At 46.1% G+C, this 21,233-nt stretch overlaps 1 protein-coding gene across 5 annotated transcripts in view; it reads left to right on the forward strand.

Moving 5' to 3' along the window:
- The first annotated feature begins 6,627 nt into the window (after positions 1 to 6,627).
- Positions 6,628 to 21,233, forward strand: part of LOC102451003 (cytochrome P450 2J2-like) — a 29,496-nt gene continuing 14,890 nt past the window's right edge. Inside the window, exons 1-4 of one of the 5 annotated variants that reach the window (XM_075938136.1) lie at positions 6,628 to 6,752; positions 9,234 to 9,361; positions 11,476 to 11,694; positions 20,143 to 20,305. In XM_075938136.1, the coding sequence (XP_075794251.1) occupies positions 9,329 to 9,361; positions 11,476 to 11,694; positions 20,143 to 20,305 (415 nt within the window). In that variant the 5' untranslated portion in view covers positions 6,628 to 6,752; positions 9,234 to 9,328. Of the gene's footprint in view, positions 6,753 to 9,233; positions 9,362 to 9,548; positions 11,695 to 12,871; positions 13,002 to 16,977; positions 17,266 to 20,142; positions 20,306 to 21,233 lie in introns of those variants that run through there. The other 4 variants (XM_075938135.1, XM_075938138.1, XM_075938137.1 and 1 more) reach the window with 4 other exon arrangements.

Genomic DNA, 21,233 nt, shown 5'->3' on the forward strand with positions numbered 1-21,233 from the left:
AAAACTTCCTTTTGTTTGTTTTAAACCTGCTGCCTATTAATTTCATTTGGTGACTCCCTAGTTCTTATATTGTGGCCTTGGAAAGGGTTCAGAAAAGGGGGTATGTCTACACTACCCCCCTAGTTCGAACTGGGGGGGGGTAATGTAGTCATACGGAGTTGCAAATGAAGCCCGGGATTTGAATTTCCCGGGCTTCATTTGCATAAAGCCGCCCGGCGCCATTTTTAAATGCCGGCTAGTTCGGACCCCGTGCCGCGCGGCTACACGCGGCACGGACTAGCTAGTTCGGATTAGGCTTCCTAATCCGAACTAGCTGTACACCTCGTTCCTCGTTCCATGAGGCGTACAGCTAGTTCGGATTAGGAAGCCTAATCCAAGCTAGCTAGTCCGTGCCGCGTGTAGCCACGTGGCTCAGGGTCCGAACTAGCCGGCATTTAAAAATGGCGCCGGCCGGCTTTATGCAAATGAAGCCCGGGAAATTCAAATCCCGGGCTTCATTTGCAACTCCGTATGACTACATTACCCCCCCCCCCAGTTCGAACTAGGGGGTAGTGTAGACATACCTAGGGCAACTAAAATGATTAGGCGTTTGGAACGGGTCCCATATGAGGAGAGGTTAAAGCAACTGGGACTTTTCAGTTTAGAAAAGAGGAGACTGAGGGGGGATATGATAGAGGTCTATAAAATCATGAATGGTGTGGAGAGGGCCGATAAAGAAAAGTTATTTATTAGTTCCCTAAATAGAAGAACTAGAGGACACCAAATGAAATTAATGGGTAGCAGGTTTAAAACTAGTAAAAGAAAGTTCTTCTTCACACCACGCATAGTCAACCTGTGGAACTCCTTGCCAGAGGAGGCTGTGAAGGCTAGGACTATAATAGAGTTTAAAGAGAAGCTAGATAATTTCATGGAGGTTAGGTCCATAAAAGGCAATTAGCCAGGGGATAAAATAGTGTCCTTGGCCTCTGTTTGTCAGAGGCTGGAGAGGGATGGCAGGAGACAAATCGCTTGATCATTGTCTTCAGTCCACCCTCTCTGGGGCACTTGGTGCTGGCCACTGTCGGTAGACAGGATACTGGGCTAGATGGACCTTTGGTCTGACCCAGTACGGCCGTTCTTATGTTCTTATGTGAGAATAAGTAAACTTTTCCTTATTCACTTTTTCCATAGCAGTCGTGATTGTATTAGACCTCTATCATACCCCTTCTTAGTCTCCTCTTTTCTAAGCAGAAAAGCCCAAGTCTTTTTAATCTCTCTTCATGTGTTACCCATTCCAAATGCCTAATCATTTTTGTTGCCCTTTTTGGAACCTTTTCCAATGCCAATATAACTTTTTTGAGGTGAGGGGACCACACCTGTATGAAGTATTCAAGATGTGAGCGTACCATGGTTTTATATCGAGGCAATAAGATATTCTCTGTCTTATTCTCTATCCCTTTTTTAATGACTCCTAACATTCTATTTGCTTTTTTGACTGCCGCTGCACATTGAGTGGGGGTTTGCAGAGAACTATCCACAATGACTCCAAGATCTCTCTCTCTTGAGTAGTTGTAGCTAAATTAGTCCCCATCTTTAAAGATATACATATCTTCACATATCCCAATATATATTGGTCAAACTGGACGTTCTCTACGTGAAAGAATCAATGGACACAAATGGGATATACTTAAAGAAAATACTCAGAAGCCAGTGGCAGAACATTTCTGTTTATCTAACCATAATCTCACAGATCTGAAGGTGGCAGTCTTGTCACTGGCCAGTTCCTCGAGCCAAATCTACAGGGAAAGCTTGTCAAGTATCAGAGGGGTAGCTGTGTTAGTCTGAATCTGCAAAAGCGGCGAGGAGTCCTGTGGCACCTTATAGACTAACTGAAGTGTAGGAGCATAAGCTTTCTTTCGTGGGCAAAGACATGCATCTGACGAAGTGGGTCTTTGCCCACGAAAGCTTATGCTCCTACACTTCAGTTAGTCTATAAGGTGCCATAGGACTCCTCGCCGCTTTTAGGGAAAGCTTGGAATCACAGTACATATGCAAATCCAATTCAATTAATTATGGACTTAAGATATGGGGTGGTGGAACTTTTATCAATGAAGGTGCTAGCTACTTTCTGAATGGTATCCTTCCTGCCTTATCCATCCATTGACTGTGATCTTTATCCACCCAGGTTTAGCACCCTTTCTCCTGATACTTTATGCATAGAGGTAGGGGGGTGGGCGACAGAACATCTTTCTTTCGCCCCCTTCCCTTCTCCTATTTATTTTAAGTTTCCTTGTCCTCTAATCATAACTCCGGTCATCTGAAGAAGTGGGCTGTACCCACGAAAGCTCATGATCCCATCTACATGTTTTGTTAGTCTATAAAGTGCTACCAGACCATTCGCTTGCTGTTTTTTTTCCTGTAACAGACTAACTCGGCTACCCCCTGAAGCTCTTGAATAGTTTGGTATCTGCAAAATTTACCACCTCACCATTTACCCCTTTCTCCAGGTCATTTATAAACAAGTTGAATAGGACTGGTTCCAGGACAGACCCTTGGGGGATCCCACTAGTTACCTTTCTCCACTCGGAAAACTGACCATTTATTCCTACCCTTTGTTTTCTGTCTTTTAACCAGTTATCAGTGTATGAGAGGACCTTCCCTCTTATCCTATGACAACTTACTTTACTTAAGAGTCTTTGATGAGGGACCTTGTTAAAGGCTTTCTAGAAATCTAAGTACACTATATCCACTGGATCCCCCTTGTTCACATGTTTGTTGACCCCCTCAAAGAACTCTAGTATATTAGTAAGGCATGAATCTCCTTTAGAGAAAATGGGAAAGGTTTTCTTTTTCTGTAGTGCTCTTTCCTAGACAGTCACTTCCCATTCTGTATGTGTGAAACTGATTGTTCTCTTCCCCAAAGTAGCTTCTGTTTCCTAAGCTACATTTTCGACAGTGACCTCTGTCTGCAGATGTTTTTACTGCTGCGTTATCATATACTTGTATTTTTACAGCAAACATGCACCAGTGAACATTTTTAATGACATAATAGCATGTCGTTAAATGAAAGCAGTAGTGGGCAATCTGTGGCCGGTGGGCTTCATGTGACCCCTAGGGGCTCTACCTGTGGCCCATAAACTCCCTCCCGCTCCCCTCCCTCACATGCCTCTTGCGCACCAGGGCACCAGAGCCCCACACTTCCTGCTCTTCTCCTTCCCTACCAGCATGGAGGAGCCATGGACAGCTGATCTGTGGCGCTCCAGCTCTGGCGGGGAGGGGGAGAAGTGGGGATGGAGCACGAATCCACCAAGCATCTTGGTTATGATAATATTGCCACCCACAGAGATGAAGGAGGCTACTTACGCAGCCCATTCACTAGCCTAAGTTGCCCCTCATTGCTGTAGGGGGCTCTTGTATTGTTAGAACTTTGTTATTTTTGCAAAATGTACAACTGCAGCCTGGGTGTGATGAAAATGTCAAGATATGCCGCAAGGTTCCACATTGTAGCATATGAGAGACCCTTTTTGCTACTTAAAAATCCAAACACTGATATTTTAATGGCAATCATTATATTGGAAATTCAGGAAATAATGGGTTCTAAATTGTATGTTACCAATCAAGAAAGAGGTCTTGGGAGTCCTCATGGACAGTTCTTTGAAAACATTTGCTCCGCATGAAGCAGCACTCAATAAAGCTAATGGAATGTTAGGAACCATTTGAAAAGAGGGAGATAATAAAACAGAAAATATCATAATGCCGCTGTATAACTCCATGGTACACCAACACCTTGAATACTGTGTGCCGATCTCATCACTCTGTCTCAAAAAAAGATCCATTAGAATTGGAAAAGGTGCTGAGAAGGGCCGCAAAAATGATTAGGAGTATGAAATAGCTTCCATAGGAGGAGAAATTAAAAAGACCAGGACTTTTCAGCTGGGAACGGAGATGACTCCGGGGCATGATAAAGGTCTATAAAATCATGACTGGGGTGGAGAAAGTGAACAGGGAAGTGTCAGTTACACTTTCATATGAGACAAAGAACTGAGGTCATGCAATGAAAGCAATCACTGCAGGTTTAAAATGAACATAAAGGAGTGCTTCATCACACAGTGCAGTTAACCTGTGGAACTTACTGCCAGGAGATGATGAGAAGGCCAAAAGTATAACTTGGTTCAAAAATAGAATTAAAAATAATGTATGGAAGATGGGTCCATCATTAGCTATTTGCCAAGATGGTCAGTATGCAACCCCAGGGTTCAGGCTCTGATTGCCAAAAGATGAGATGGATCACTCAATAATTGGCCTGTTCTGGTCATTCCCTCTGTCTTTGGCCACTGTCAGAAGACAAGATACGGGATTAGATGGACCGCTGGTGTGACCCAGTGTGGCTACTTTTTTGTTCTTATTCATACTAAAATAATAATCGTCAAAATAAAGGAAGATATATTCTGAGATTGATTTTAATGGTCCGTTCACTTGCTAATTTGGAAAAGTAATGAATATGCATTGGCCCTCCCATTTGTTAGTACAAATAATTCTGTTGTATTTAGAATTCAGAAGGCAATAACTATTATCATCCACGGTAGAGTAGCTGTTACATGGAAAGTGACTGCATCTTTCCTACATGGTCACATGTTTCAGAGAACAGAACCAACTGTGCCGCATGTGCCTAGGTCTATCCTCAGACCCCAATAAATCCAGATGCACTAATTGACTGACTTCACTTGAAGCAGGTGGTATTTTTCTTCCACCAGTGAGAAGTAGGTTGAGCTTGGACTTAAGAATTAGAACACATTCAGTCCAATTGTAATTCATTTTTTCAAATGGAACCGCCTTCCCTGCATTTCCCCATCTTAACTACTGTCCCTCTGCTCTTGCAGGACACTGTGTGTGTTTGGGGGAGCAGCTGGTAAAGCCTGAGATCTTCATCTTCCCCAGCTTGCTAAGGGCGTTCACGTCCAGCCTGCCGGAGGGAGTGAAGGAAATTGACACCAGGTCCATTCCGGAGGGTCCGTTCAAGCCCCACCCCTATAAAATCTGTGCTTCCATTTGCTGGGCTGCACCTCCCCACAAAGCACTGGAAGAGCCATTAGGCTGGCAGGCATGTGCTTGTGAATTTTCACCTTCTCTTCTTACGTCCCACTTTGATGGTTGTGTCAGTTCAGGTGTGTGGAGTCCATTTCTCGATCTATTAGACCTGGGACAATTCATCTGCAGCCCATTGCCACTTCATTACTGATCACTGCCCAGGTTTCCTCCTGCACAGAGCAGAGAAAGAAAATGTGAAACAAGGCATTAGAGAGTCAGGCTTTAGTTAGGGTGGACCAGGAATTTGTTAGCTGTCTCACTGAAGTTGGAGGTGTAGCAGCAGAAAGAAAGGGTTAACCTGCAGCCCTGCGAGGCTCAATGGGTCAGAAACAGAATGGCAAAGCTCTGACAGACCCTGTCAGGAAGGGCAGTGACTCTTTCATCCTGGCTAGTGCAGCACCCTCAGGCCTATGCACAGATAGGAGCAAAGGGGCAGAACACTTGCATAGCCAGTCAGGTTAAAGCTCACTGCTAGTTTTACTCTTCCACATGCTGCTTGAAGCGCTTGGCTGCTTGTATTCCATGCTGATAGAGGAGGTATCTGAGCCTCTAGCTATCATCTTTGGAAAATCATGGAAGACAGGAGAGATTCCAGAAGACTGGAAAAGGGCAAATATAGTGCCCTCTATAAAAAGGGAAATAAGAACAACCCAGGCAACTATAGACCAGTTAGTTTAACTTCTGTGCCAGGGAAGATAATGGTGCAAGTAATTAAGGAAATCATCTGCAAACACCTGGAAGGTGGTAAAGTGATAGGGAACAGCCAGCATGGATTTGTAAAGAACAAATCATGTCAAACCAATCTGATAGCTTTCTTTGACAGGATAATGAGTCTTGTGGATAAGGGAGAAGTGGTGGATGTGGTATACCTAGACTTTAGTAAGGCGTTTGATACGGTCTTGCATGATATTTTTATCAATAAACTAGGCAAATACAACTTAGATGGGGATACTATAAAGTGGGTACATAACTGGCTGGATAACTGTACTCAGAGAGTAGTTATTAATGGTTCTCAATCCTGCTGGAAAGGTATAACAAGTGGGATTCCGTAAGGGTCTGTTTTGGGACTGGCTCTATTCAATATCTTCATCAACGATTTAGATATTGGCATTGAAAGTACACTTATTAAGTTTGCAGATGATTGTAGCCAGACAGGAACCCCCCTTGTAACATCCATTTTTGCTTGCCTGGAGCATACAGGGCACACAGAGCAGAAGGCCCAGGCTGCTGTGACCATGAATGGCTGTAAACAGAGATACGCCAATTGCTGACCAAGAGGCTGCCAAGGAGTGCCCTTGACTCAAACCCATATTGATACGAACACACATCCATCCGCGGGGGGAGGAATCTCTCGCCCAGTAAAAAAATGTCTAGTACTCACAATTTAGTTATCTCTCTTGCAAGTGTAAATTAATTTGAAACTTGCTTGTAAGAACTGGCACCACAAAACGGACCAGTAGAATTTGGCCTCTTAGATAAGAAAGAGGATACGGGCCCCCAGGGGTATATAGATGGGTCCAGCAGCACATTTTCTCTGAGTGTCAATCTACCATCTATCTGCTGGTTGGGTTAGGTGTTTGATCTCCCGAGGTTCCAGAGGGGACGCCCACCTCGTATTCGTCTTTCCTAGGAATTGAGAGACCGGCCCTGGCCTGACACGCTGGAGTCGAGAGGCACAGAAAGGGGTAAAAATTGTACCTGGATGTGGTCCTTTGCTTAAGTGTGTGTATATATATATATATATATATATATATATATATATACACATAGTGTTAGAGCTCTTAAAGATTAAGCTGTCATTTGGTACCATTATTTCTATTTTCTATCTTTACCTTTTTCCTGTGATCATTTTTAAGACATATATATATATTTGCTAGCATTTAAGAAATAGAGCAATAGCCATTGTAACCATATACTTTTATAAGTCTTTTAATAAACCTGTAACTGTTTAAGCTTTAACCTGACTCCTCCAGTTGCTGTAACAGAACCAAGCACAATTTAAAAGAACTTCAGCCGGTCATAAAGGGACAGACATAGGGAAAGCTTGGGCGTTTGGATCTGTGTCACTCCCAGGTGACAAGATCCGTTGGGGCACCTTTTCAGCCTTTCCTAGGCTGCCTGCTGCGAAGGAACCCCTGTGTTCTAGCAGCTAAAATCTAAGGTGTAATAAGCTCTTCCTATATAACGGGGCGTCTGTTGGCCTGCTGGCTACCCTCTGCGATGGGACCCCGGTCCTAGCAGTAAAGACACGGACGTTAAACCTTTTCTCAGAAGCATACACACACACACTGCCCTGACCGTCGGCTGACAGAATTGGCGTAGTCGGCAGGATTGTGTTATTGGTTCATATACAGCAACGTGAAGCCTGTCACGATTGACATGGATTTTAGCTGTATAGAAAAGGAGTTTGCCCGAGAGGGATGGGGCAACCCTAAATGGGATAAAGAGATTTTAGAGAAAGGCGCTTGCATCTGGCTGTTAAAGGGTGTGTGGCAAGCAGCCTGTACTAGCTACTGGAAGTTAGAAACAGAGCTTATCAGAGTGCAGAGAGAGAGATACGAACTCTGGGAGCAATGCCAGAACCTGGATACCCGGGTGCGAACCCTAAATAAGGACATGGAGCACCTACAGGAACGGCTCCTCCTGAGGGTAAAAAGGGGAAGGAGAAAGTAATTAATAGAGAAAAATGAGCTTTTGGAGCTGGCTTTAAAACGTTGCTGGCTCAAACCCCCGCTCTCCCGCCTTTCACTGTAACCAAGATAAAACAGTACAGCATTCCAGCCGAAGCTATGGCTCCGGTCTGTAAACTAATTAAAGATTTAGAAAAACAGGGAATCTTAATTTGTACCTACTCCCAGTATAATTTGCTCAGGAAGCATGCTCGCTGGGAATGAGCCCCCCCCCCCCCCCATGAGGAAGCTCTGAGAGACAGCTGATAACAAGATATGCACTTATCAGTCTATGGGTCTGATTTACCCTAATGCCCCATTTCATTTGTACCTCACTGTGGGAAACACAGGGATGTCCTATGCCTTATGGCAAGGAGAAACTGTACCCCGCCGCCCCATACAGTTTGGCTCGAAGTTATGGCAAGGGTCACAGTTAAATTACACGCTTTATGAAAAGTGCTTTTGACAGCCTACACAGCACTAAGGGAAACAGAGGAGCTAATCCAAACTCAAGCCATAACACTTCACACTCCTCTCCCAAGCATTAAGCCCATATTAGAGGGAAAAGAGTTGCCACCGGGAATAGCCCAAAAGAAAATGACTGTCCAAAGATGAGCACTCTATTTACACCACCGACTCTGCTGCAGCATGGATGTTATGAAAACCCTATACTGAGAAGTTTAAAATTAGTAATAGCTGACTGCAATAACACACAGTCAGATTTACCTACTGAAAGGAATCAGGAGGTGTGTGTGGAGCTAATTGGAAAGCCCACCTCCTTACCAAATTGATACTGAACAAACCTGTGCCATTGAGAAAAGTCATTTAGCAGAAATCAGGATGCATCCTAAGAGGAAAAAGCATGTGAAGGTAAAAAAGTGAACTCCGAGGGAGTGTAGAAAGAATTAACCGATTGTTGTAATATGTGAAGGGAAACCTGCTTTAAAAATGACACCTCGTTTCTTTGCAGCCTCTTTCTTAAGCACTGTGCAAACCATCTAGGCAAAGAAACAATCAAATGTAAACATTTGTCTACAGACACTTTGTTAAATCTGCAAAAGGAAAATTAAGGATTCTACTGAAACTTAATTGGTTAACTGCATAAAAGAATGAGCTCTATATATTGTAACTTTATTTTGTGGGTTTCAAATTAACTAGTTTTATTTTGTTTTGGATAATGTCCTCTTGCTTAAAATTGCAAACAGACAAAGCACAAATTGGCTAGTGCTTGTGTTGGGCATTCAACTTTTAAGGTTAAATTTGCTCTCTAAGAAAACCAAGTTATTGTTTTAAGAATCCAAACTCTGAAACTTCACTGTGTCTATGGTCAAGGCTGAGTTGATAACACTTTTAGCTTGCTCTCCGATCCAAGGTTGTAAGTAAGTGCAGACTGCCTTTCTGTTCTGAAGAGGTGTGAAACTAACTGTCCCTCATAAGTAAGCCTGTAACATTGTACATATGATTCTTTTTAGGAAAATAAAATCTTTTTGCTTGCAGGAACAGTAACTGGCCAACCAACACCTCGTGCTAAAGAAAAGCATTATAGCCTCACACATTAATCCTAATCTGTGGTACAAGAGGGAAACTGAGGCATGCCACTGTTGGGGAAGGCTAGCAACTCAAAGGTAATTCGAGGGAGTGGAAGGTCATGAGTACCGATAAAGCACCCTTGTTCTAGGAAAGTTGTAGCTCACTCGCCCATAGAAGTGTTAAGGAACTAGCTGTAACAGGTTCCCCTAACAGATCTTAGGCAGTATTTTAAGTTATAATAGGCCACCCCGATGGGAGTAGAAATGTTTTCTTGTCTTTCAGATCATCAGAAAGTGCTGGTGCCAGCTGAAGAAAAACAACAAACAACAACAACAAAAACCATGGTTCTGTGTCATGACACAATAAGTTTGTGTTCTGTCCAAGTTTGTCTTGTGTGTCTTAATTGTAATACGAATTGCAAATATTGTTGTGTGTAAGATATTGTTTTAATGAAAGGATACTTTGAGTAAAGCAGAAGCATGAATTTAAACCAACAAAATTAATAATTGGGCCCAATCAATTGGCAACTTTAAACTTTAGTGAAGGGATGATAGTTTAGTAATTGTTTAGGCTAGGAGAATGTTAACAATGTCTCCACAGGTAAATAAAGAAGAAACTGGAAGGAAGCAAAGAGTGCATCACGTGAACAGAGGACTGGGAGTGGGGTACCAGCCCTCTCCCCCACCAGATTGGTTTTGTTTTAATGGCCACACAAATGAAATATTTAGCTTCTGTAAATTTGCACACTAACCATAAAAGTGGTTTAGCCAGAGATAATAAGAAATCTATAAGTAACAACATGGGTAAGTAAGATATCAGCATATTTAAGTAAAGATGCCCACAACAATGAGGAAACTAGTAACCTCACCATTGCAACAACAGCTACTTGCCCTGCTACTCATTGGTGCCTGATGCCTTAAAAGGCCTTAAGAATTATGGAATTGCATGGGTTAACAATTAAACATCTGTGAACCATGCTTGGTCCTATAAGAGAAACAGCGACTGTAATCAACGTAACCTCCTTCAAGTCACATACATAGGAAAAATACAAGCTAATCGCAATGAGAATACACGGCCTTGGGCCTCCCCTCATTCACACAGAATTATTTTGTTTATTGTAACAACATGAACACTACGAGGACAAAGACTACACAGTCCTCTGAGTTAAAGTTTGTATGGAATATTGTGGGAAAGAAGCTAAACACTAACATTAGGCCACTGGAGTTGGACCTACTGACTCCCACTGGGGCTTACCACTTAAAGCCCAGACAAAGGTAACCCCTGAGGCATGGCTGTCATTTGTTAAACAATGGCCATTGCTAACTTGCCATATTATTAACCAGGTCCTTGAGGACAAAATAGAGCCTCCCAATTGTGCATCATGCCCTGAACATACCCCTGTCCCAGAACCAGGACAACTGTCACTGGTCCTTACCTTAGTGATGTTCCACACTGGTATAGACCAGCTGTGTGCTAGACTGGCTAATCAAATTGGCAAGTGCCTAATTAGGCAACGACAGGGCTTAACAGATACCATCGCAGATTGGTTTAGGCCTGGAAACTCTGTCAGCAACACTTATGTCATAGTCCAGAAATTGTATGAGAATCCAGGCTGGTAAATGCAGTAATATCCAGTGCCTGTAAAGGCCTAGACACCAGCCAAGCTAACCGACTGATCCTGAATAGTTTGAAGGATTTGTCCAGCTCTGTGTCCACTTCACTAGACCTAACCAGATATTTAGACCAGAGACTAATTAGATTGTTAATTAATGGAACTAAATTAAATTAGAAGGCCAGTATTGAAGAATAGGATAGCTTTGACCAACCAGCCCTTATGGTAGTGAATCTCCATCTCCCCCGTGCCTACCCATGGGAGTGGGGAAGTAAAGAATCCATGAGGACCCAAATGGCAAATGAGAAAACAGATTAAATACTATAGAGCAAACCCCTACGGGCAGTCCGATCAGTAAGAGATTTCTTCCTTACAGGGAGAACCTCTCCTAGCCACACTGTGCCACTCAAAGATTCTAAATATGCACCTGAAGACACTGTGGTAATCAAACACCCCAGTTTGGGAATGCAAACCCGCGTACTGCACTCCTACAAGGGAAAAGGAGTCTGGACCACTGCAGACGCTGGGCTAACACCAATAACCATTACTGAGGCTTGGATTGTATCCAAGACCGGCAAACTTTTTGTTTTATTACAGGAAACTGAGGCAATGGCCCTGAACAGTGTTCCAGTGGGATGTATCCCTCCCAGCGCTGGTGTGGATCCGGGAAACCATCATGAACTTTTTGTATTTATACCACTTGCTGTTGCAGCGCTTGCAATCGCTGTTGCTGGTTATAGACTGAACTATGGAAAGAAACCTAAGCTGAAGCAAGACATGGTACTCCAACTCACCATAGTCTTCTTCTGGTCTGAGGTAAACAGGATGGGGTGCGTCTAGACTGGCAAGATTTTGCGCAAAAGCGAGTGCTTTTGTGCAAAAACTTGCCAGCTGTCTACACTGACCGCTTGAATTTGCACAAGAGCACTGACTTTGTAATGTACAAAATCAGTGCTTCTTGCGCAAATACTTTCACGCTCCGGCTCGGGAAAAAACCCTCTTGCACAAGAATACTTGCGCAAGAGGGCCAGTGTAGACAGGGAAGAACTGTTTTGTGCAAAAAAGTCCTGATGGCTAAAATGGTGATTGGGGCTTTCTTGAGCAAAATCGCGTCTAGTCGGGCCACGGATGCTTTTGCACAAAAGCACTTTTTGCACAAAAGCATCTGTGCCAATCTAGATGCTCTTTTGTGGAAATACTTTTAACGGAAAAAGTATTTCCTCAAAATCAAGCCAGTCTAGATGCAGCCGATGAAGTTTAATAAAGACAAATGCAAAGTGCTCCACTTAGGAAGGAACAATCCGTTTCACACGTACAGAATGGGAAGCGACTGTCTGGGAAGGAGTACGGCAGAAAGGGATCTAGAGGTTATAGTGGACTACAAGCTGAATATGAGTCAGTAGTGTGATGCTGTTGCAAAAAAAGTAAACATGATTCTGGGATGCATTAACAGGTGTGTTGTGAGCAAGACACGAGAAGTCATTCTTCTGCTCTACTCTGCGCTGGTTAGGCCTCAGTTGGAGTATTGTGTTCAGTTCTGGGCACCACATTTCAAGAAAGATGTGGAGAAATTGGAGAGGGTCCAGAAAAGAGCAACAAAAATGATTAAAGGTCTAGAGAACAGGTGCAGCCGGGAAACACAATTATAAACAGTCACACAGCAGCAAGTTTTACCCGGAGCTTAAGAGAGCTTCCGCCTCAGAAGCTTTGAGGGGGGTTGGGTTAAAATCAGAACCCATTGATTTCTGGGAGAGCTTCACCTTCAGCAAATGAAATCTCATGCCTAGATGTAGCTGTTATGCAATAACATTTTCAAATAACTTTACACATAATTTTCACTCAGCGAGCTCCCAAATCCACACTTTTTCCCAATGCCAAGGAGACTGCCATGGTTGGGAACTCAAAGGTTAAGGTCTCGTGGGAGTGGTTTGGCTGGTGAGGACAAAGTATGTGGTATAAAAGTTTGCTCAGATAAACTTGAGCCTGGCTTGTCTCCAGACTCCAGTCCAATGTGCGTCTACAGGAAGAGAAACAAAACAGGAAGTAGGACTCACAGGAGGGGTGAAAGCTCTCTGGGAATGAGTCAGATTCCAGCAAAGCGAGAACTTAGCCTGCTTGCTCTAGTAGGTTTGTCCAGAGCCAGATGCTAAAGGCAAGAGCGAGAAGATGTTGGGGATCAGTGAGTTTTTAGTGGCTCTGGTTGCATTTCTCTTGATTGTGCAGTTTCTGAAACTGCAATGGGCAGGGAGGCAGCTTCCCCCTGGACCAACTCCCCTCCCCTTCATTGGGAACTTGTGGTTGTTGGGATTTAAACTTCATCCTGAGACTCTGGAGAAGGTAATTATTGTTGTGTATTTAATTAACATCCTTCTCACATGCTCCCCAGGCAGCAACTGAGATCAGCAGAGGCATTTCAGACAGGGGACGCTGGTAGATCATTCTCTGATGGGCCCCAACCTTTGAGATGTGCTCCTTTCCTGGTCTGAAATCTGCCCCATTTTGCTGACCGACTGTTCGACTGGGCTGTGCTTTCAGACGGTGTTCGCTGTGCTCACTGAAGAGTGCAGCTGGTGATGATGCAGGAGAGGAAATGTCTGTTGATCTGCAGATTTGTAATACAGGCAGTCCCCGGGTTACGTACAAGATAGGGACCGTAGGTTTGTTCTTAGTTGAATTTGTATGTAAGTCGGAACTGGCGTCCAGATTCAGCTGCTGTTGAAACTGACCAGCAGCGGCTGAATCAGACACGCCTGGGGCAGAGCAGCTGGAGTACTGCTGGGTTGGTCTGGTAGCGCCGACCCTTGGCGCGGCGGGACCAACCCAGCAGCATCCCAGCTGCTGTACCCCAGGCGTCAGCGAGAAAAGCCTGGTCTGCTGGGAGGGAGGTGGCGCACTAGCTGCGCCCCCCTCCCAGCAGACCAGGGAGATGCGGTGCGGCTTTTCTCGCCACGGAGGATGCGGGCGGCGGGACCGCCGAGACGCGCCACGGTCCCGCCGCCCGCATCCTCTACGGCGAGAAAAGGCTGGTCTGCTGGGGGGGGGAGGGGTGCACTAGCTGCATCCCCCCCCCCCCAGCAGACCAGGGAGACGTGGAGCGGCTTTTCTCACCGCGGAGGACGCGGGCGGCGGAGCCGTGGCACGTCTCAGCGGTCCCGCTGCCCGCGTCCTCCGTGGCGAGAAAAGCCACTCCCAGTCTCCCTGGTCTGCTGGGGCGGGGCGCTAGCTCCGTGTCTCCCTGGTCTGCTGGGGGGAAGTGCCCTCCGCGCCGCAGGAGGCAGCGACAGTGGGGGAGGCACCCCGCACTAGCTGGGCCTCCCCCCCCCAGTTCATAACTAGGGGTCTGACTTAAGTCAGACTGACGTAACCCGGGGACTGCCTATATAGTGGTACTGGTGATAGAAAGCACACCGGACTTAGAAGACATGGGTTCTATTCCTGGCTCTGCTACTAGACCACAGGTAACTTTAGAAAAGTCACTTTACCTCCTTGCGTGTCAGAAACGTGGTGTTAATGATGCTGACCTACTGTTGAATAGAGGTGTATATTTAGTAGCAGTACCAGAACTCTTAATAGTAGCTTTATGTCTCTTTTAGCAAATGTGCACATTGAAAACCCAGTGAAGAGAAAAAATTAACTTCTTATCCCAGCCTCCTTGCACATCAAAACCTAATTTTTCCCTTCACATTTTCCATTCCAGTCTCAAAGCCCAGCCATGCCCATTCCTTGTCTCCCTAGTTCCTTGTGTGCAGTATTCTTGCCCAGCGAATCCTATTCCCTTCCTCCTGGCTCCTAATCTTATTTGTCTCCCTCCTGTCACTTGGCTTCCAGTCATCCCTCCCCTCCACACTCATTCCTTGTCCCCATTAGCTTACAGTCCCACATTCGCTCCCCAGATTGGCTCATTGTCCCAGACTGTTTGCCCAGCCGGTCCCAGGCTCCTCCATCTCCTCATCCAGTCTCAGTTCTTCTCTTTCCCCCATTTCCTTCTGTGGTCCCCCAGCCTGGTATCCTGGCCCACTAGTCTAAATCTCCTCTTCCAGCCAGTCTCAGTCTGCCCCATCTCCCAAACCCTGTCTTTTCGCCCACCCAGTCCCAGTCTTCCTCTCCAGCTCCAGGTCTCTCTCTTCACCCCAACAACCAGTTCCAATTTCCCCCTCAACCCCACATCCTCCAAGTCATGCACTTTCCCTCCCACAGGCTCCTTGCTCCAATGTAATTCCCTGCACACACAGCCTCAAGTCTGGCTCATGCCTCTTCAGCATTTGAATCAGGGAGCTTGTTCCTCCATGCTGCCTGGATCCAGCAAAGGGGTCACTGAGTGCTCAAAAGACATAGATCCTTGCTTTCAGTTCTGGTACTTGATCCCAGCCAGACCTGACCAAAGGAGTCTACAGATGCAATTGCAGGGAAAGCCTGCTCACATCTGGGCTGGAATATGCCCAATGTGGATGCAAGTTTTAGGCAAGTCAGCTGTTAAAATCTACGAAGTTTCTAATGGTGATGGTTGAATGGTGATTTTTCAAACAGTCAGAATTTGGCCAAATTCAGGCATATTTTTATAGGAATGGCAAAAGGTACATCTCTGACATTAAGGCCACCCCTTGCCAAATTTCTAACAGAGTGGCACCAGAGTGGTTCAAAGAAAAGATTACCATACATTTTTTAATATGGGCAAAACAACATATATTCTCCAAGACACATTCTTAGACATGGCTGAAACATTTTGGCTTACATTTTCTCAAACAATTTCTGCTTGGAGGATACCTTTGTGTGGAAAATTTCAACCCAAACAATTAAAGTTTGGCAAAGTTACAAGCAACTAAAACAGAGTCTTATAATGCAAAATATTGGACAATCTTAAAAATAGTGGGCAGTCTCAATCCTGCACATTATACAGTTTCACGCATGAAGAGACCAATTAATCCAGAGGGCATGTGGCTGTAGAACTGACCTATATCATCTGATGCAAAATTTGCTGTAGGAAAAAGCTTAATAAATAAACAAATCAGACTTGAAAAACTGAACTAGATTTGTTCCTCTTCAGCTGGTGATTATGGTCTTGCATTTTCAGAAAATGTCAGTACTTCTTAAATACTATTCTTTCTTCCTCTAGGATCATCCATTATTTTACCTTCATTCCTGTCCTTAATAATAATTTAATTGGAGAAAACATTCTCCTTTTAGATGTACAAAACAGATCTGAAGTAAAGTATTCTGCTCCCTCTATGAGCACAAAATCCATCCAATTTGAAATAACAATAAATAATACATAAAATAAATAATAATGTGCAGTTCCACAACTTTCAACCAAGGAAACTGACCAGCAGTGGCTGAATCAGGACTCCTGGGGCAGAGCAGCTGGGGTGCTGCCGGGTTGGTCCGGAGCGGCGCTGCGGGACCAACCCGGCAGCCCCCAGCTGCTCTACCCCAGGGGTAGGCAAGAAAAGCCTGGTCTGCTGGGGGGGGGCACTAGCTGCACCCCTCCCCCAGCAGACCAGGGAGACGGGGGTGGCGGGACGCCCAAGTCCTCCACGGCTTTGCTCCGTCTCCCTGGTCTGCTGACCTGGGAGACGCGGAGCAAAGCCGCAGAGCACGCGGGCAGCGGGACAGTCCAGGCGCGCCGCGGCTGTCCCACTGCTGGCATGCTCCGAGGCTTTGCTCCCCATCTCCCTGGTCTTTGGTCAGACCAGGGAGACAGGGAGCAAAGCCTTGGAGCACGCCCGCAGTGGGACAGCCCAGGTGCGCCTGGGCTGTCCCGCCGCCGGCTTCCCCCGAGGCTTTGCAAAGCCGCGGAGGGGCTGGGGCTTCACCTTCAGCAAATGAAATCTCATGCCTAGATGTAGCTGTTATGTAATAACATTTTCAAATAACTTTACACATAATTTTCACTCAGCGAGCTCCCAAATCCACACTTTTTCCCAATGCCAAGGAGACTGCCATGGTTGGGAACTCAAAGGTTAAGGTCTCGTGGGAGTGGTTTGGCTGGTGAGGACAAAGTATGTGGTATAAAAGTTTGCTCAGATAAACTTGAGCCTGGCTTGTCTCCAGACTCCAGTCCAATGTGCGTCTACAGGAAGAGAAACAAAACAGGAAGTAGGGCTCATAGGAGGGGTGAAAGCTCTCTGGGAACTAGTCAGATTCCAGCAAAGCGAGAACTTAGCCTGCTTGCTCCAATAGGTTTGTCCAGAGCCAGATGTTAAAGGCAAGAGCGAGAAGATGTTCGGGATCAGTGAGTTTTTAGTGGCTCTAGTTGCATTTCTCTTGATTGTGCAGTTTCTGAAACTGCAATGGGCAGGGAGGCAGCTTCCCCCTGGACCAACTCCCCTCCCCTTCATTGGGAACTTGTGGTTGTTGGGATTTAAACTTCATCCTGAGACTCTGGAGAAGGTAATTATTGTTATGTACTTAATTAACTTCCTTCTCACATGCTCCCCAGGCAGCAACTGAGATCAGCAGAGGCATTTCAGACAGGGGACGCTGGTAGATCATTCTCTGATGGGCCCCAACCTTTGAGATGTGCTCCTTTCTTGGTCTGAAATCTGCCCCATTTTGCTGACCGACTGTTCGACTGGACTGTGCTTTCAGACGGTGTTCGCTCTGCTCAGTGAAGAGTGCAGCTGGTGATGATGCAGGAGAGGAAATGTCTGTTGATTTGCAGATTTGTAATACTCCTTTTGTACTGTGTTTTTCATTTACATGACAGGCACTGGGATCCCCCTGATGGGTAGAGCCCTGTGCGGATACAAAACTTTGAATCGGCATCTGCATCTCTAGTCACAAAAATGAGCTGCGGATGTCAACATAAGAACGGCCATACTGGGTCAGACCAAAGGTCCATCTAGCTTAGTATCCTCTCTGCCGACAGTGGCCAATGCCCCAGAGGGAGGGAACACAACAGGTAAACATCATGTGAGCCCTCTGCATCCACCCATGGATATACTCATAACTTCAAAATTTCCAAAAATGATACATGCTTACAAATAACAATCATATTTAGCAAATTGTAACTTTTTTTGTTGTCACTTTACTTGACATGCTTCATATAAAATTGGTTGCACTTATGTAACAGTGGTAGCAACAATGGTCTACATGGTTATATTTTAATCAGATAAGAACACAGAGTTTTAAGAAAAACCTTCCTCTACTGGTAGGTACATGTCCGCTCTGGGATTGCTTGTGTCTTTTTCAGAAGCTTCTGGCCATCCTCAGAGACAAGCCGCTAGACTAGATGAACCCTGAGTCTGACCCAGTTCCTATGTTCTGGCTTCGTTTCTTGCACCATGGCATAAGGTCTCAGTGAGAAAGTGCTACAGAGCCAGGGACTTCTCCATCACAGAGCCTCTGAGGGGCAGTCTAAAGAGAGTTGGGCCACTGCTTTGTGTAATGTTCCCATCGAAGACCTAGGGCCGTGAGAAATTTCACTACTACCTGCCCTTAGCATGAATGAGTCTCGACTGTGCTTGCTGTCAGTTTCCTGAAACCCACAGCCTCTATCAACATGAGCTCGGCCTGCTATGTCCCTGCAGACTGGGCTGAGTAGGTATACATAGCGACAGTATACCTCGCCCACCCTGAATTCTTGGAGCACTCCAGACGTTCCAGTCCCTTCCCTGCTGAACACCCACAGAATTACCACGTCTGTGTTCACAGGCACTGATTCTGTGGGTACTCGGGGGGCTGGAGCACTCACAGAAAAAAAAAGTGGGTGTTCAGCGCCCACCAGAAGACCCTGCCAATCAGCTTCTCTGCCTCCCACCAGGTGTCTCACACCTGCTGTAGATCAGCTGATCAGTGGCAGACAGGAAGTGCTGGGAGGAGGGGGGCACAGCAGGGACGGGAAGAGATGGAGGAGGTGGAATGGGAAGAGATGGAGCAAGGGCAGGGTCTTAGGAAGAGGTGGGGTGGGGATGGGCAGGTCCCCTGATGGGGGGGGGAAGAGGATAGTGGCAGCATCTGCTGCTTTGGGCTCTCCAAATCACTCCTGGAGGCCTATTCCATGTGCTCTGTGCCACACTAAGGAAGGGGGGTACCACGCTCTGGGTGACACTGAGGTCTGGCTGCCCTGGACCCACCTTTTCCATCTGAGGCCCCACCCCTTCTGGGAGCAGAGAGCTGAGCTCCCCCCACCTTGCCCTGGGGCCCGAGCAGGCTGTCGACTCCCCTGGGGCTGGGGCTTGGAGTGGAGTAGGGGTCAAGTGCCGCTGGGAATTGAGAACATTGGCACCTGTGTCTGCTCTGCCCAAAGGCACATGCCAGCTTGTGAGAGTCAGCTCGGGAGCAGCATGTTGCTTAACACCATAGCACTTAGATACGTTTCTACTGAAAACAAGAATATGTTTGTCAGCAGAGATTCAAGTCGTAGAGGGCAAGGAGAGTGGGAACCAAACACCATCGTAGCCTGCCTTCTAAAGATGAAACTTTTCTAAGAGGTCCTGCCTAAACCAGTTTGATCTCACCTGACGTTCTCTTCCGTTTTTTCAACCATGGCTGGTGGAGACCTCTAGTTCATTGAGTAATAAGCTCTGTCTTCTTCAGTGAAGGCTGCCAGGATGACTTCTTTATCTTGTAGAAGTACCTGCAAAGTTCGCTGTCTTTACTCAGAGACAGGACAACTCCTCGGTGGCTTGTGTTTTTCTTCTGTGCTCCTTTCCTGTTGATTTCACATCCTCTGGCTTTGTGTGTAAATGGCTAATCATTGTGTTAGCTTACGTTGTGTGCAATTTACATCCTGACACCCACTTAGGTGAATGAACAACTCTGACAGAAAAGTTTGTTTTTCACCTCTGATGGTGACTAATGCTTTCATGCAGACTTAAGAATCTATGTTGAGTTGAGGTATACATAACTCCTTCTATAATATCCGTACATGCTTTTCACCCAGATGTTAATAACTAGTGTGACACCCGCTTTCCTGTAAGACTTCACGTGACATTTTTGGGTGAACCACGATGGACATGCCAGCCTACATGTCAGCTCTGTGGGTGCTCCATCCACCAGCTATCAGCTGATCAGCCCCCCACCAATCAGCTGTTTGACTGTGGGCAGGGAGGAGGGGGAGGAGCATGGATGCAAAGAAGTGGAGAGACAGCGGGCAGGGCCTCAGGACTGAGTGGAGGGGGAACACCCACCCAGAATCTTGCTTGCTTGCTACCCCCTAACACCAGAATCAGGACATCCCTGTGGGCATCAAGAGGTTCTGGGGTCACAGTTTATTGTATGCAGTTTTTCAGGCATGTGCTTTCCTAACATTGATCGTGTCTCTAGCTGGCACAGATTCATGGGAATATTTTCACCCTGTGGCTGGGACAGAGCCCCGTGATTGTACTGCATGGATTCCAAGCAGTGAAGGACGGTCTGACCAACAACCCAGAAGATGTTTCCGGTCGGCCAACAACACCTTTCTTCAACGAAAAGGCCAGTGACAAGGGTAACGTTTTCTATCTACAGACACTGTGCAGAAAATCAGGGTGCCCATTGTAAGTGGAGGTTCCATTATTCCATAGTTACCTCCCCATGGAGCTGTGTCTCCAAACTTCAACAATATCTACCTGAATCGCTGGTCTGGGGACGAGTAATGGGGCAAGCAGTCACTGAAGGGGCCAAATCCTGAGTGTGAAGGAACGTGTTTGAACCTTTCACGGTCTCTCGGGCCTAGATCTTCAAAATCAGTGGGAGTTAGGCATCTAAATAATGCACAGGCCTTTAGTTAGTCATTGTCCTGTGAGCAGCACTGTTGTTGGCAGGCTTTCATCTTGGAGCATGAGCATCATTCAGTGTCCCACTAGACCAGTGGTGGGCAACCTGCAGCCCATTGGGGTTCTACGTGCGGCCTGCGAGACATTTTGTTTACTCTTGCCCCCGTGCAGGGTTGCCAGATTCCACTGGTTTCTGTCCACGTTTCTTTCCTAATGGTATTACCCACACGTGAAGGGAGGTGCATGCTGACTGCACACAACACTGACTGAGAGAGCCATGAGCTCCCTCATATCCAATCACAGCGCTGCTACAGTTCAGTCGGCACACCCTGCACATTCTAGGCACGCAAGCGCAGTGAGCAAAACGACTCTCTCCCGGGAGACGGTCTTGGTGACGACAACCTTGCGGCCCACTGAGATGGAGGGCCACTCACGCAGCCCACTCACTAGCCTAGGTGGCCAATTGCTGCACTAGACGGGACTTTGCTACAACACTCATTTTGGGATATTCATAGTGTGAAGGTTTTTGGAACGTGGACAGGATCTTCCTACTTGATGGGCTACAAATCGGAGCCCTGTGCTGTCATTCAAACAAAACCATCAGTTATTTTTTTTATCCACGTTCTGCACTGAAACCGTCTCACCCCACATCTGGGAAGT

This window comes from Pelodiscus sinensis, chromosome 10, assembly GCF_049634645.1.
Source record: "Pelodiscus sinensis isolate JC-2024 chromosome 10, ASM4963464v1, whole genome shotgun sequence".
NCBI lineage: Eukaryota > Metazoa > Chordata > Testudines > Trionychidae > Pelodiscus > Pelodiscus sinensis.